This window comes from Piliocolobus tephrosceles, chromosome 9 (genome assembly GCF_002776525.5).
Source record: "Piliocolobus tephrosceles isolate RC106 chromosome 9, ASM277652v3, whole genome shotgun sequence".
Taxonomy (NCBI): Eukaryota; Metazoa; Chordata; class Mammalia; order Primates; family Cercopithecidae; genus Piliocolobus; species Piliocolobus tephrosceles.
In genome coordinates, this window is record NC_045442.1 from 103,521,089 (window position 1) to 103,534,189 (window position 13,101).

Consider the following 13,101-nt stretch of genomic DNA (forward strand, 5'->3'; position numbering starts at 1 on the left):
TATGATTCGGGATGAGTCACCCTCCCCTCCTACTCCAAGTTATCTTCTATTCTCTGATCACTGCGGTAACCTGACTGCATCCATCCATGCTTGCCCCCTCCAACCAACGGCCTCTGCAGCCAGAGTGATCTTTTATAAATGGCATCATTGTAAATTACATTGGCCAATCTTGAAATAAAGATGAAAATTCTCAGCCCAGACTCTGGGCTCAGTAGCCCAGCTGGTTTTCAGCTCATCTTGCACCACGCTCCCACCCTGTGCTCTGGCCTTCTTTAGGTACTAAACATGCTATGCTTTACTCCCCCAGGTTTTTGCATATACTGTCTGCTCTGACTGGTGGACATTTCATCACATCCCCTCTTTCTCTGCCTGGGAAATCACCTATTTTCTGTCCAGATCTCAGCTCGGATGTTCTTTCCTGGTGGATGATGCTCCAAGTTAGGTCAAAGTTCCCTGTGATGTGGGTCCACAGCTCCATGCCCCTGTCCCGTGTAGCAGTTCTCAGGTTTATAGTTTCTATTTATTTGGGTGAGCTTAAAAAAGTTAAAAAACTTTCTCCTCCACTACATTATAAGCTTCATGAAGGCAAGAGCAGTGTCTGTTTTTGTAAACTGGTGTGTCTCTAGTGCCGACCATTCAGCATGGCAAATAGGAAGCATGCAGCACATTTGTTGAATGAAATAACACAAAAGTGATTTGAGGCAGCTCACTGCCTGTTTTACTCTTAAATACATTGCTCATTTCAACTTAGCAAATGTTTATTTCTTCCTTGTCAACGGTAAGGGAGGGGCATTGCTCTGTATACCAAACGGGGTAATATTTGCTTATTTCAAATATTTTATTTGAAGTAATAAAGCAAAATCATAGTTGAGGAAATTATCTTTAATTCGTCTTGTCTTTCAAAAAGAAATTTTAAGAAAAGGGAAAGACAGCGACTTTTACTCAATCTCTGCACGTTTGAAACCTAATGGTAACAATGAACAAATGCCTCCTGGTCATCAGAAGGAATGTCAATTGCAAAAAAAAAAAAAAAAAAAAAAAAATCCAAAGGCCAACAGAGCCTGGAGATGTTTGAAAAGCAACGGGGCAGGGAGACAACTAGCAAAAGAATTGCATTAATTTAAGAAGTGGAAACACTTATTGGAAGCATTTTTCGAAGCCCTTCAGAAGCTAGTAAAATCATATTTTACTGTATTTTCTCCAGCTCTTAAAACCTCAGAAATGCAAATGCGTGATAAAATGTGAAAGTAAGTATTGATAAATAATTATGTTCTCAGGGGAGATTTAATTGAAAAAGGAGTGTATTTGCATGGTTTATTCTCAGTTCGATATTTATGGCATCTGAACAAAGTGGAACAAACATTCAAAAATCCTTTGACATAGCTGGTATTTAAAGAATAGCAATTGGCTAACATTTGTGGCTCTGTATGTTGAATATTTTGGCTCTTGTCCTTTGGTATTCATTCTGAAAGATTTATAATCCTTTTGGGAGTGTGGTCAGTGACAAGAGTAGAACTAAATCCTGAAATGTGGAAAAACTAACTTTCCCTAATATAAAACTGTTCTAAAAAAATCCCTCAAGCCTATGAATATGTTTCCAGATTTTCAGAAAAAAAGCTGATGATTTACAGAATTTTTTTCTATAAGGATCTAACTTCTTGATGATAACTGTAAATTGTCAGTCTTTTGCATTCCAAATTAGCCTAGAGATAATTCAGAAAGCTATAAACTCTTACCTTTGGGACATCTGCTGCAATTAAATGGCCTTTAAGAATTTATGTCATTGATTATAGTAAAAGTAGTGAAACAGAGCTCAAAAGATGGGGAAATTGTCTAGAAGAGAAAAATTAAGACAACTTGAAATAGGAAACAAAGATTATGCTGAGTGTATAAGCCCGAAAATTGCTACCAAAGAAAACATTGTAATGCAAGAATAGCAGTCAAGCAAGTCCTCAGCACGCGCAATTAAGAGTGTCAGGACGGGACGGTCTTCTTCACCGAGTGGACCTGGGGCGGGAGGAGGCTCTTGGCTTAACCAAGGCATGACACACTGTTCCATGTCTTCTTGCACTTTCCAGTCATGCTTAAGTCTGAAGCCTCTGCTTAAAGAACTCTCTCTTGCTGAAGTACTTGGTTTGGATTTCCAAACCCTTAATATAGGAACCCTGCTCTGCTCCTTCAGACACTCCTGGGGAGGTTTCTGGCTCCTTTTAACCATTTAAATTCAGAAAGAAAAAAAAGAGCTTTATTCAAATGAATTGTTTTTCTTATTTTCTTTGTTCTTTCTTTTTGTACTGATTTAATTTCCTTTAATTAATTATGGTTAGCATGTAGATTCTCCTTTATTATCATTATTTTTAAAAACTTATTTTTAGAGACAGAGTCTCACTCTGTTGCCCAGGCTCAAGTGTGGTGGTGTGATCATAGATCACTGCAGCCTCCAGCTCCCAGGCTCAAGCGATCCCTCTCCCACAGCCTTCTGAGTAGCTGAGATTACAGGTGCATGCCTCCACACTCAGACCAGCTTCTTCTTTATGGCTTATAAAATATCTGATTTTTGTTTTTTAAAAGAGGAAATTGAAGTATTGGCTTATGGGAGCCACGTGCACCCAAACATGGGAGTTTATGAACCTGACAGTTATAAAGAGAGGATTTTTAAATTTCATTATTTTAAAACCAACTGTATGAAAATTGGTGGTATTGGTGGCGGTAACTTTTCTCCTTGATGGGAAGCAGAAAAGACACTAAGAGCTGTAAGAACATGACTTATTTTATGTGTAAATAGTAAAATTAAGGCTCTTGTCATTCTGAACTTAATCGTGAATGTACAGGACAGCCTGGTGCATCCGTTGGGAGCATTCATGTGGGGAATGGAAATTGTCAGTGACATCTTCATGGGACAGTTGTTGAGGGCATTTCTAGAGGCATGAAGAAATTTTCTTAAAAGGAGTAAGAAGAAAGGCTGACATCTAAATCTTTCTGTCTTCACTTGGGATCCTCTAGTAATCCCATTTCGGTTTCTTACTTTAAAAGCCTTGTGTTGAATTCACAAGAAGGTGTGCATATATGTACAAGTGTGATATGAAGGAGGGAAGGTTGTATGTAATTTCCATTTTCTGTGCTAACCCTATTATATATAAGACATGGTATGAAGAGATGAAGATAAATTGGCTAAGAGTTACAAAGTACAGTGAGATAGTATAACTAAGTTCAAGTTCCCTATTATAGTACAGTAAAGAAATTATAGTTAAGAATAACTTATTATGTATTTCAAAACAGCTAGAAGAGAGAAATTGTAAAGTTCCCATCATAAAAAAAAGATAGGTGTTTAAGGCGATAAATATCTCAATTATCCTGATTTGATCACTACACAATTTATACATGCATCAGAATATCACATGTACCCCCAAAATATGTACAACTATTATATATAAATTTTAAAAAATTAAAAATTAACCTTTTATGTTGAATTCACAAGATTTGCACATGCACAAGCTTGTACTATGGAGGAGGGAGTTTGACAGCTGGCATGTAACTTCCATGATCTGTTCTAAGCCTATTATGTATTATCTATTAATATATAGAAATATACATTTTTATGTTTATATTTTTTATATTTCTATATTATGTGTAATATATTTAAAATTTTAAATTTCTGTATAAACATAATGTACAATATTTTGTATATTTAAAAATGTATTTTAAAATTATACAATAGATAATGGGTAGTAGATAATGAATAAATTTACAAAATAGATTATGTTTACCTTATCTATTATATATATGATCTATTTGTATACCTAATTATATATATACAAGTAGATAGTAGAAATATAATGCTTACTAAGTGCAAATAAACATAATTTAAAGTGTCTTCCCTTAAAACATTGGTACTATGTTTGAAGCAGGGATCAAAGGCTTGTCTATTACCAGGAACTTTTACAAAAATGAACAGCCTTCTTGGCTTTTGTGTGTGATGAGCTACTTCAGTGCTGATGCCAGAACTCTTATCAACCAGCTGATAAGAGTCAAGGCTGGCCCCATGACTCTCTTTAATAGGTGATACTGCCTGATGTTACAGCTGTTTAAAGGAGACAGCCTGTCTCTAAATGTTGACTCTTGGAACAATGTTTTATGATGCTCTGTACAGCTTTTCCAAGCTTCAGCTCCACCCAATTCATTTAGCAAATTCTAGCCCACTCAGAGACACGTTTTCTAGTTCATGGATTCATAACTACTTAGTGCATTTCTATGGGAACGTGGTGTTACTTAACCTTTCTCTGGCATTGCATCTTTATAGGGAGGAAATCAGACAGCTACAGTGATTGCGTTGTGTTCAATGAGGGATTTCAACTTAGCTCAAGAAACCTGCCAGTTGGCCATCAGAGACGTTGGAGGCCTGGAAGTGCTGATAAATTTGCTTGAAACCGATGAAGTCAAATGTAAGGTGAGTGGCTCTGTCACCTTGGATGTGGAGTCTTGTTCCCACCTTCCTGCAGCTCTCTTCTTAGCTCTAGGTTTCTGCCATTCCTCGCTGCCTGGTTCTTGTCTTTATCTGCTGTTATTGCTGATGACCTGCTAATTCTATTCACTGCACTTTCTCTTTTCTCTGCTTTTCTTCTTTCTTTTGCTCTTCTCCATTCCTCTCTCATGCTTCCTGAATGAGGATTGTTTACTTAAATGAAAGATAATATGTGGGATGTGTGTAACCTCTGGGAATGGAAACTATTTCTTAAAAAACTTAACTGGAGAAGGATTTTAGGTAGACTCGGAATTTTTAAAAACATAGCACGGGTTACATATTCACCACTCATCTTTATTTTTTCTCATGCAGATTGGTTCATTAAAAATACTGAAGGAAATCAGTGATAATCCTCAAATCAGACGTAATATTGTTGACCTTGGGGGCTTACCAATTATGGTGAATATACTTGATTCTCCACACAAGAGTCTGAAATGTTTGGCAGCCGAGACTATTGCGAATGTCGCCAAGTTTAAAAGAGCACAGCGGGTAGTGAGGCAGCACGGGGGTATCACCAAACTGGTGAGTAGCCCTGACGTCATCATCGTCATTGAGTGTCAGCCGCCACCGCACATAGCTCCTTGCTGTCCCTTCTGGCCACACTGAACATTCCATAGCCACGAGAGTGTGTTCTGGGAGCCTTCTGTCTGTGTCATTTGTCCTTAAGAATTATTTTTGCATATTTATATTAGTGAGTGTCCAAAACAAAAACATCTTCAAACTCATTTTTCAAATAAATAGGAAAGTTTTAAAGCAGATGTAACTCTTTGGAACATGTCACCACCTATGGTACATTGGTAGGAATGCATCCATGTATAGATGCAGGGGAGTTAAGAGGTAGTGAGACCTGCTGCTCGGTGGAAAGCTGAAAACTTTAAAACGTCAAAAACTTTACAACTTAAAAGCTGTTGACAACTATGATGCAATTTTTTTTTTTCTTGACAGTCTCACTTTTGTGGCTCGGGCTGGAGGGCAGTGGTGCAATCCTGGCTCACTGCAACCTCAGCCTCCCAAGTTCAAGCAATTCTCTTGCCTCAGCCTCCCAAGCAGCTGGGATTACAGCCACCTGCCACCATGCCTGGCTAATTTTTGTATTTTTAGTAGAGATAGATCACCTCAAGTGATTCACCTGCCTTGGCTTCTCAAAGTGCTGGGATTACAGGCATGAGCCACCATGCCTGGCCTATGATGCCACTTTTTAAAGATCTATCCACCAGTATAAAAAGTAAATCCACAAAATCCACAAAAAAAATTTAGAAATAAATACACAAAATAGCTCTCAGGAGAAGGCATGACTGATTTTTCTTCCTATCTTTCTGCATTTGCCAATTTACCTTTTATGTGTAAGTCTTACTAGTGGCCCATGGCCTCTCATGTGACCTTACTGGGAGAACTGTTTTCCAAGGAGACAGTCAGAGCTGCAGGCTCTTGTTCATCTCATTGTTAGAAGACTGAGAGCTGAAAACAACCTGGGTGTTTAGCAGTATGTGCTCAGTAAAATGGTCTTCAGTGTGTCCACGAGAAACGTCTGTAGAGACAGCTATCGCTATTGTGTGTTGAAAGTTTATTTATTTATTATTATTTTGAGATGGATGGAGTCTCACTCTATCGCTCAGGCTGGCATGCAGTGGCACGATCTTGGCTCACTGCAACCTCTGCCTCTGGGGTCCAAGCAATTTTCCTTTCTCAGCCCCTGAGGAGCTGAGACTATAGATGCTTGCCACCAAGCCCGGCCAATTTTTTTATTTTTAGTAGAGATGGGGTTTCACTATATTGATCAGGCTGGTCTTGAACTCCTGAGTTCAGGCAATCTGCCTGCCTCGGCCTCCCAAAGTGCTGGGATTACAGGCATGAGCCATCGCACCCAGCCTGAAAGTATATTTAATAGCAAGGAATAAAATGTATAATATTTAATATTGTATAAAATCATGACAGGATTAAAAACTGTTATTATCTATGATCCCAATTTTTAAAGATGTACCCAACAGTGTAGAAAAAAAAAAACCCACTGGAAATAAGCACACAAATTGCTCTCAGGAGTTTTCTCTGAATCGATGACTAATTTTTCTGCCTGCTTTTCTACATTTGCCAATTTGTCTTCTTTGTCTAAGTCTTACTTTTATAATCAGGAAAAATGATTTTCTCAATAGCTGGCATCAAAAGAAAAATACCAGAACCCTGCTTACCACCTTTGCCATCATTAGGAAAGATCTTTAAAAAGTCAACATGTTTTCACCTTAGTAAGGATCAATAGATCTTGTGTCTCACCCAGAGCTGTTATCTTACTGTATTGTTTCCACTTCTGCACTTTAAGTGACAGGCCTTATTCGTCCTAGTGTCTTTCATAGCACTTAGCCCAGTACCTTACCCATATAAAGGGTTAATAAATACCTGTTGGGTAAATATGAACTTTAATGTAAATAGGTACACTGAAAAATGTGTTCAGAAACTTTCCAAAAGACATTCTGTGTTTTCACTTGTCATCTGTAAAGCACTATACATGTATTTGTTTCAAAAATAAGATAGACTTATGGTTGGGTAGATGGATGAATAGATGGTGAAATATGTAATAAAACGAATGTGGAAGAATGTTAATTAGAGACTCCAGGTGGTGGATGTAGGGAGGTTTGTGTGCAATCATTGTATAGTTCTTTAAGCTTTTCTGTTCGAAAATTTTCATTAAAATGGTACAGAAAATGTAATTATTACTATGATTATCATTATTCTGCTTAAATAATGAAACAATTTGGTAGGTTGATGTGACTGTCTACTGACACTACTCCCATTAAATTATAAGAATGGATAATGTAATATAAAATATGTTTTATGCATCACATTCAAGAACCTAGTACAGTAAGTCTTCATTCAATATCAACAGGTTCTTAAAAATTGTGACTTTAAGCAAAACAAGATGTAACAAAACCAGTTTTCCTAATAGACTAACTGATATAAACAAGAACTAAGTCATTTTCTGGTCACAAAAGTATCACCAGACTTCTAAATGAAGACCCCAACACTTCCAACATTAAAAATTGAAGGCCGAGCGTGGTGGCTCACGCCTGTAATCCCAGCATTTTGGGAGGCTAAGGCAGGTGGATCACGAGGTCAGGAGATTGAGACCATCCTGGCTAACATAGTGAAACCCTGTCTCTACTAAAAATACAAAAAATTAGCTGGGCATTGTGGCGGGTGCCTGTAGTCCCAGCTACTTGGGAGGCTGAGGCAGGAGAATGGTGTGAACCCAGGAGGCAGAGCTTGCAGTGAGCTGAGATCATGCCACTGCACTCCAGCCTGGGTGACAAAGCAAGACTCCATCTCCAAAAAAGAAAATTCATTGAAATGACTATGATCTATACATACATTTAAGAAAGATTCATCAAAACAAGTAAGACAATTATTTAACTACTTTTTGGTGAATCAGCCAGTCGTGCTGGTCATACTGGCAGTGGGTTAAATCAAGGAATAAATTTTTGGAAGGCAAAGATTGTGAGGAGCACCTCCTAACCACCATGCAGTTCCAAAACAGTCACAAATGGTACGGGCTTTCTGAACATTTCCATACTGCATCATTTATTGTTGTGCATCTGTGTTCAATCCCACGGTCTTAGAGTTTTTCCCACATTGCTATTCCATCTGCAGTCAGTACCTGGAAGCCTCCGTACCACCATCCCCGTCTTTCCTGGGGCCATAACTAATTAGACCAGGAGTTTCCACCTGACTCAAGCCAGTCCCACTGGATCTCTCTCCCAGGAACTTGGAATTGGAATTGAGAGACTCTACCTAGCCTGGGCTATTATTCCCTTATAAATTTGAGATTGATGGTTATGGGCAGTATCTGTGCAATTTGACCTTCAGGGAGAGAATAATGGAGTAGACATGCATAGATGATTGCTCCCAAGCCCCAGATAGAGACAGTGAGCCTACAAGGATGGCTGACAGCCAATCACAGCTCTAGGGAGGTCTGGCTTCCCTTCTTCCGTGGGGCAACCTGACATACTGCTTAATCCTTGTAGTAAATTGCCTTTCCCTTAAGCTCTTCAGTGACTTTAGTTATTGTAAAGAAAAAAACTGGATGCTAGCAGTTGTGCTGTTTGGTTTGGTTGGTTTTGGTAGCATATGAGGTAGGCTATGTCCTCCAAAGAGATCTCATGTTTTTGTTGTTCTTGTTGTTTGTTTGTTTGTTTGTTTTTGGAGGCAGGATCTTGCTTTGTTGCCCAGGCTGGAGTGCAGTGTTGATATCATAACTCACTGCAGACTTGAACTCCTGGGCCCAAACAGTCCTCCCACTTCAGCCTTCTGAGTAGCTGGGACTACAGGCGTGCACCACCACATCCAGCGTTTTTTTTTTGTTTTTGTTTTTGTTTTTTTGTAGAAACAGGATCTTGCTATGTTGTGCAGGCTGGTCTCTAATTCCTGGCCTCAAATGATCCTCCCACCTCGGCCTTCTAAAGTGTTGGGATTACAGGCATCAGCCACTGTTCCTGGTCAGGTCTTGTGGCTTTAAGAGTGTATAGTCCATTCATTTCTCCTTAGAAAGTGCTGATGGTTTTAGGGAAGCTGGTTTTCTGAGATGTTTGGGCTGAGGATGTGGTTTACAAATATGATTAATGTAAATATTAGAGCCATGTTAACAAAATACTATCTTGGTGGGCTTACATTTCTTGTGGGAGGGAAATGTATAAGCTCCCAAATCTGGAGGAAGGTTTTGTTGTAGGGTTTTGTTTGTTTGCTTTCCCTGGCTGCTATGGAGTATGAAAATTGATTTTTTAAAGCATTCTTGTTTTTGATGGAGGTGAGTTTGGTAAGCAACCCTGTAGCTATTGAAGAATACCATAAATGTTCTTTTTAAGATTTCTATGAACATTGGATTCATCTATTATTGTAGGTTGCTCTACTGGACTGTGCACATGATTCCACAAAACCTGCCCAATCGAGTCTGTATGAGGCCAGAGATGTGGAAGTGGCTCGCTGTGGGGCACTGGCCCTGTGGAGCTGCAGTAAGAGTCATACGAATAAAGAAGCCATCCGCAAAGCTGGGGGCATTCCTCTGTTGGCTCGGCTGCTGAAGACTTCTCATGAAAATATGCTGATTCCGGTGGTGGGGACATTGCAAGAGTGTGCATCAGAGGTACTCATGCCAGTTCTGCTTCCCTTGCCTTCTCAACTTGACTTTCTTTAGTCCAAAAGTTGTTTTTAAGGTTATCTTGATGGCTCAAGGACATTTTTTTTTAAGAAGTCAGCGTTCTATGAGAAAGAGAAGATCCAACTGATAGGACATTAATTAAATCAATATCTGTGATATATATATACACACACACACATATATGTATTTATATATCTCACATATATACTGACATTTATATATATCACACATATATATGCTGACATATATATCTACACACTATATATATACACACACACATATATTAATTCAGTTAATTCTCTTATTGATGTAGGGATATCAATAAGATATATGTATTTTCTTTGGTGATTATTTCCTAAGAAAGTTTGTTCAGCATGTTTATTACTAAATGTAAACAGATACTTATATTCATGCCTTAGACACATAAATACGTAGGTTTTTATTCCTAGGAAAACTACCGGGCTGCAATCAAAGCAGAAAGGATCATTGAAAACCTTGTCAAGAACCTAAGTAGTGAGAATGAGGAGCTGCAGGAGCACTGCGCCATGGCCATTTACCAGGTGCGATGAACTCTTCCAGCGGTTGTTGGCATTCTTTCTCACATAGTTTAAGGTAGTTTTCTAACCATGTGGTTTCCTTCTGTGAGAATAGGACTCAGGAATCTGCACTTTATTTAGTTATTTTTTCTTTAAGTTTTAATTTTATTTTTTTAGAGATAGGGTCTCGCTCTGTTGCCCAAGCTGGAGGGCAATGGTACAATTATAGCTCACTGTCACTTCAATCTCCTGGCTGAAGTGATCCTCCCATCTCTGCCTCCCATGTAGTGCACACTAGAGCATTTACCACCATGTCTCGCTGATGTTCTTTATTTTTATTTTTTCTGAGACAGTGATCTCTCTATGTTGCCCAGGCTGCTCTCAAACCCCTGGCTTCAAGTGATTCTCTCTCCTCAGCCTCCCAAAGTGCTGGGATTACAGGCATGAGCCACCGTGCCCAGTCTGCATTTTTAACAAGTACCCCATTGGATTTTCATACGCAGTTAGATCTAAGAACCATTGTCTTGTGGTAATGACAGACAACTTGTATAAGTCAGAGAAACCTGCTTTGACATCTGTGACAATTTGTTTCTAGAAGACACATATGCGTCTTTGTCTCCTAAAATAATGTACTTAGTGGAAAATAGATAAATAAGTACATGGTGCTTCTATATTGCTTTTAGTATGTCCTGTTTAAATAATCTTGGGGCATTTATCTCCTACCAAGACTAGCCAGAGGAATGGGTATGTGTGTGTGTGTGTTCCTGTTTTATCTTTTTACTGGTTTACTTATTGTAATCTATACTAACTTTTTGTGTATGGTACATTTCCTAGTATACCAGAAAACAGATTAGAATGGTAAAGGGAGAAAAATGGCCTTGACAAAGTTGTGGATGGCTGGTTACTGTGCACGTCTGCTTCTACCTAATCACAGTAGATTTGCTAGAGGAATGCAATTAAGATGTGCATAATCAGAGAGTATGCCAAAAGGATGCAAGGAGCCAGACGCGGCCCTGTAATCCCTGTAATCCCTCTATTCCCAGCACTTTGGAGGGTGAGATAGGCGGATCACTTGAGGTCAGGGGTTCAACACCTGCCTGGCCAACATGGTGAAACCCTGTCTCTACTAAAAATACAAAAATTAGCTGGGTGTGGTTGTGTGTGCCTGTAATCCTAGTTACTCAGGTGGCTGAGGCAGGAGAATCACTTGAACCCGGGAGGTGGAGGTTGCAGTGAGCCGAGATCGCGCCACTGGACTCCAGCCTGAGATGAGACCCTTGTCTCAAAAAAAAAAGATACAGGGATTCATTTCAGTAGAGAATTGTATTAGGTTGTGAGGGAGGGCTGCCGTAACAAAATACCACAGACTGGGTGGCTTGAACAGCCGAAATTTATTTCCTTGCTGCCCTGGAGGCTAGAAGTCTCAGACCAAAGTTGGTTTCTTCTGAGGCCTCTCTCCTCAGCTTGTAGATGGCTGCCTTTTCCCTGTGTCCTCCTACTGTCTTTCCTTAGTGTATGCCAGTGTCATCGTCTCCCCTCGGACAGCAGTCCTATTGGAGCAGGGCCAACCAAGTAATTTTGAAGAGGTCCTTTAGCCTTAATGACCTCTTTAAAAACTCTGTCTCCAAATACAGTCACATTCTGAGGTGCTGGGAATTAAGACTTCAATATATGGGCCAGGCATGGTGGCTCAAGCCTGTAGTCCCAGCATTTTGAGAGGCTGAGGTGTGCGGATTACCTGAGGTCAGGAGTTCGAGACCAGCCTGGCCAACATGGTGAAACCCCATCTCTACTAAAAATACAAAAACAATTGGCCAGGTATGGTGGTGTCATCCCAGCTACTCTGGAGGCGGAGGCACGAGAATCACTTGAACCCAGGAGGTAGAGGTTGCAGTTAGCTGAGATTGTGCCACTGTACTCCAGCCTGGGCAAGAGAGAGCACCTTGATCTGAAAAACAAAAAGCAAAAAACCTCTATATGTGACTTTTGAGGGGACACAATTTGGCCCATAACAATCATATATGGCCCTGACTTGTACATATTTGTATATCTGCCTCATGGGAGTAACCACTGAGTTGATTAGAAATAGGGATTAATTTTTAGGAGGTGCCTCTAATCCAGAATTGAAAATCACATGTAGAGGATAAACATGGCAGGTGCCTGTATGGTGCATTGTGATGAGGATTTCTTCTAGTGGCTCCATGGGTGACACATGACACATCTGCATCTCATGGCATCAAAAAACAACTGTGCACTTGGAGTAATTGCCAAGTCTCTGCTAATTGTATCATCTGTTGGCTCTAGAGCCCGGGAAGAATGATCAGTTGAGACCATCTGTGTGGGAAATATTTATTTCAAAGGATGACAAACATGGATAAGCATATTTGAATAAAATGTCAGGTAGTATTGATATCACCCACTGCTCTGGGCATAGAAACTTGATTGGAGAAATTCTTTGTCTCTAATCACCTGAACCCAGGAGGTGGAGGTTGCAGTGTGTTGAGATCATGCCACTGTACTTCAGCTTAGGTGATGGAGTGAGACTCTGTCTCAAAAAAAAGAAAATATATTTGTCTCTAGATTTCAGGGGCCATTGAAGAGCTGACCAAATCCCTTTCACTCATCTGTTTTCTATACTACATTTTCCCCACACTCTGAGTTGCATCACTGCAGAAATCCCCCATTCCTTGCCAGTGGAGTTGTAGGTTTTTCACTGACTTTTGCCTCAAGAGATGCTCAGGCCATCTCAAAACTGGCTTGGGAGAATTGCCAAGTACATAGAAACTGCTATCCATTCCCAAAGCCACATAAAGGGAGAGACATACTGTCAGAAAGTTACCAGTAGAAAGACGAATTATATTTTATGTTTTACTTGGAGGCATCTTTAGAAAATGATCTCT

At 39.7% G+C, this 13,101-nt stretch overlaps 1 protein-coding gene across 1 annotated transcript in view; it reads left to right on the forward strand.

The window, feature by feature from the left end:
* Positions 1-13,101, forward strand: part of LOC111528052 (armadillo repeat-containing protein 4) — a 162,718-nt gene that overhangs the window by 19,293 nt on the left and 130,324 nt on the right. Inside the window, exons 3-6 of the mRNA XM_026448211.1 lie at positions 4,301-4,447; positions 4,835-5,044; positions 9,408-9,650; positions 10,115-10,225. Coding sequence (XP_026303996.1) covers positions 4,340-4,447; positions 4,835-5,044; positions 9,408-9,650; positions 10,115-10,225 — 672 coding nt within the window. The 5' untranslated portion in view covers positions 4,301-4,339. The remainder of the gene's footprint in view (positions 1-4,300; positions 4,448-4,834; positions 5,045-9,407; positions 9,651-10,114; positions 10,226-13,101) is intronic.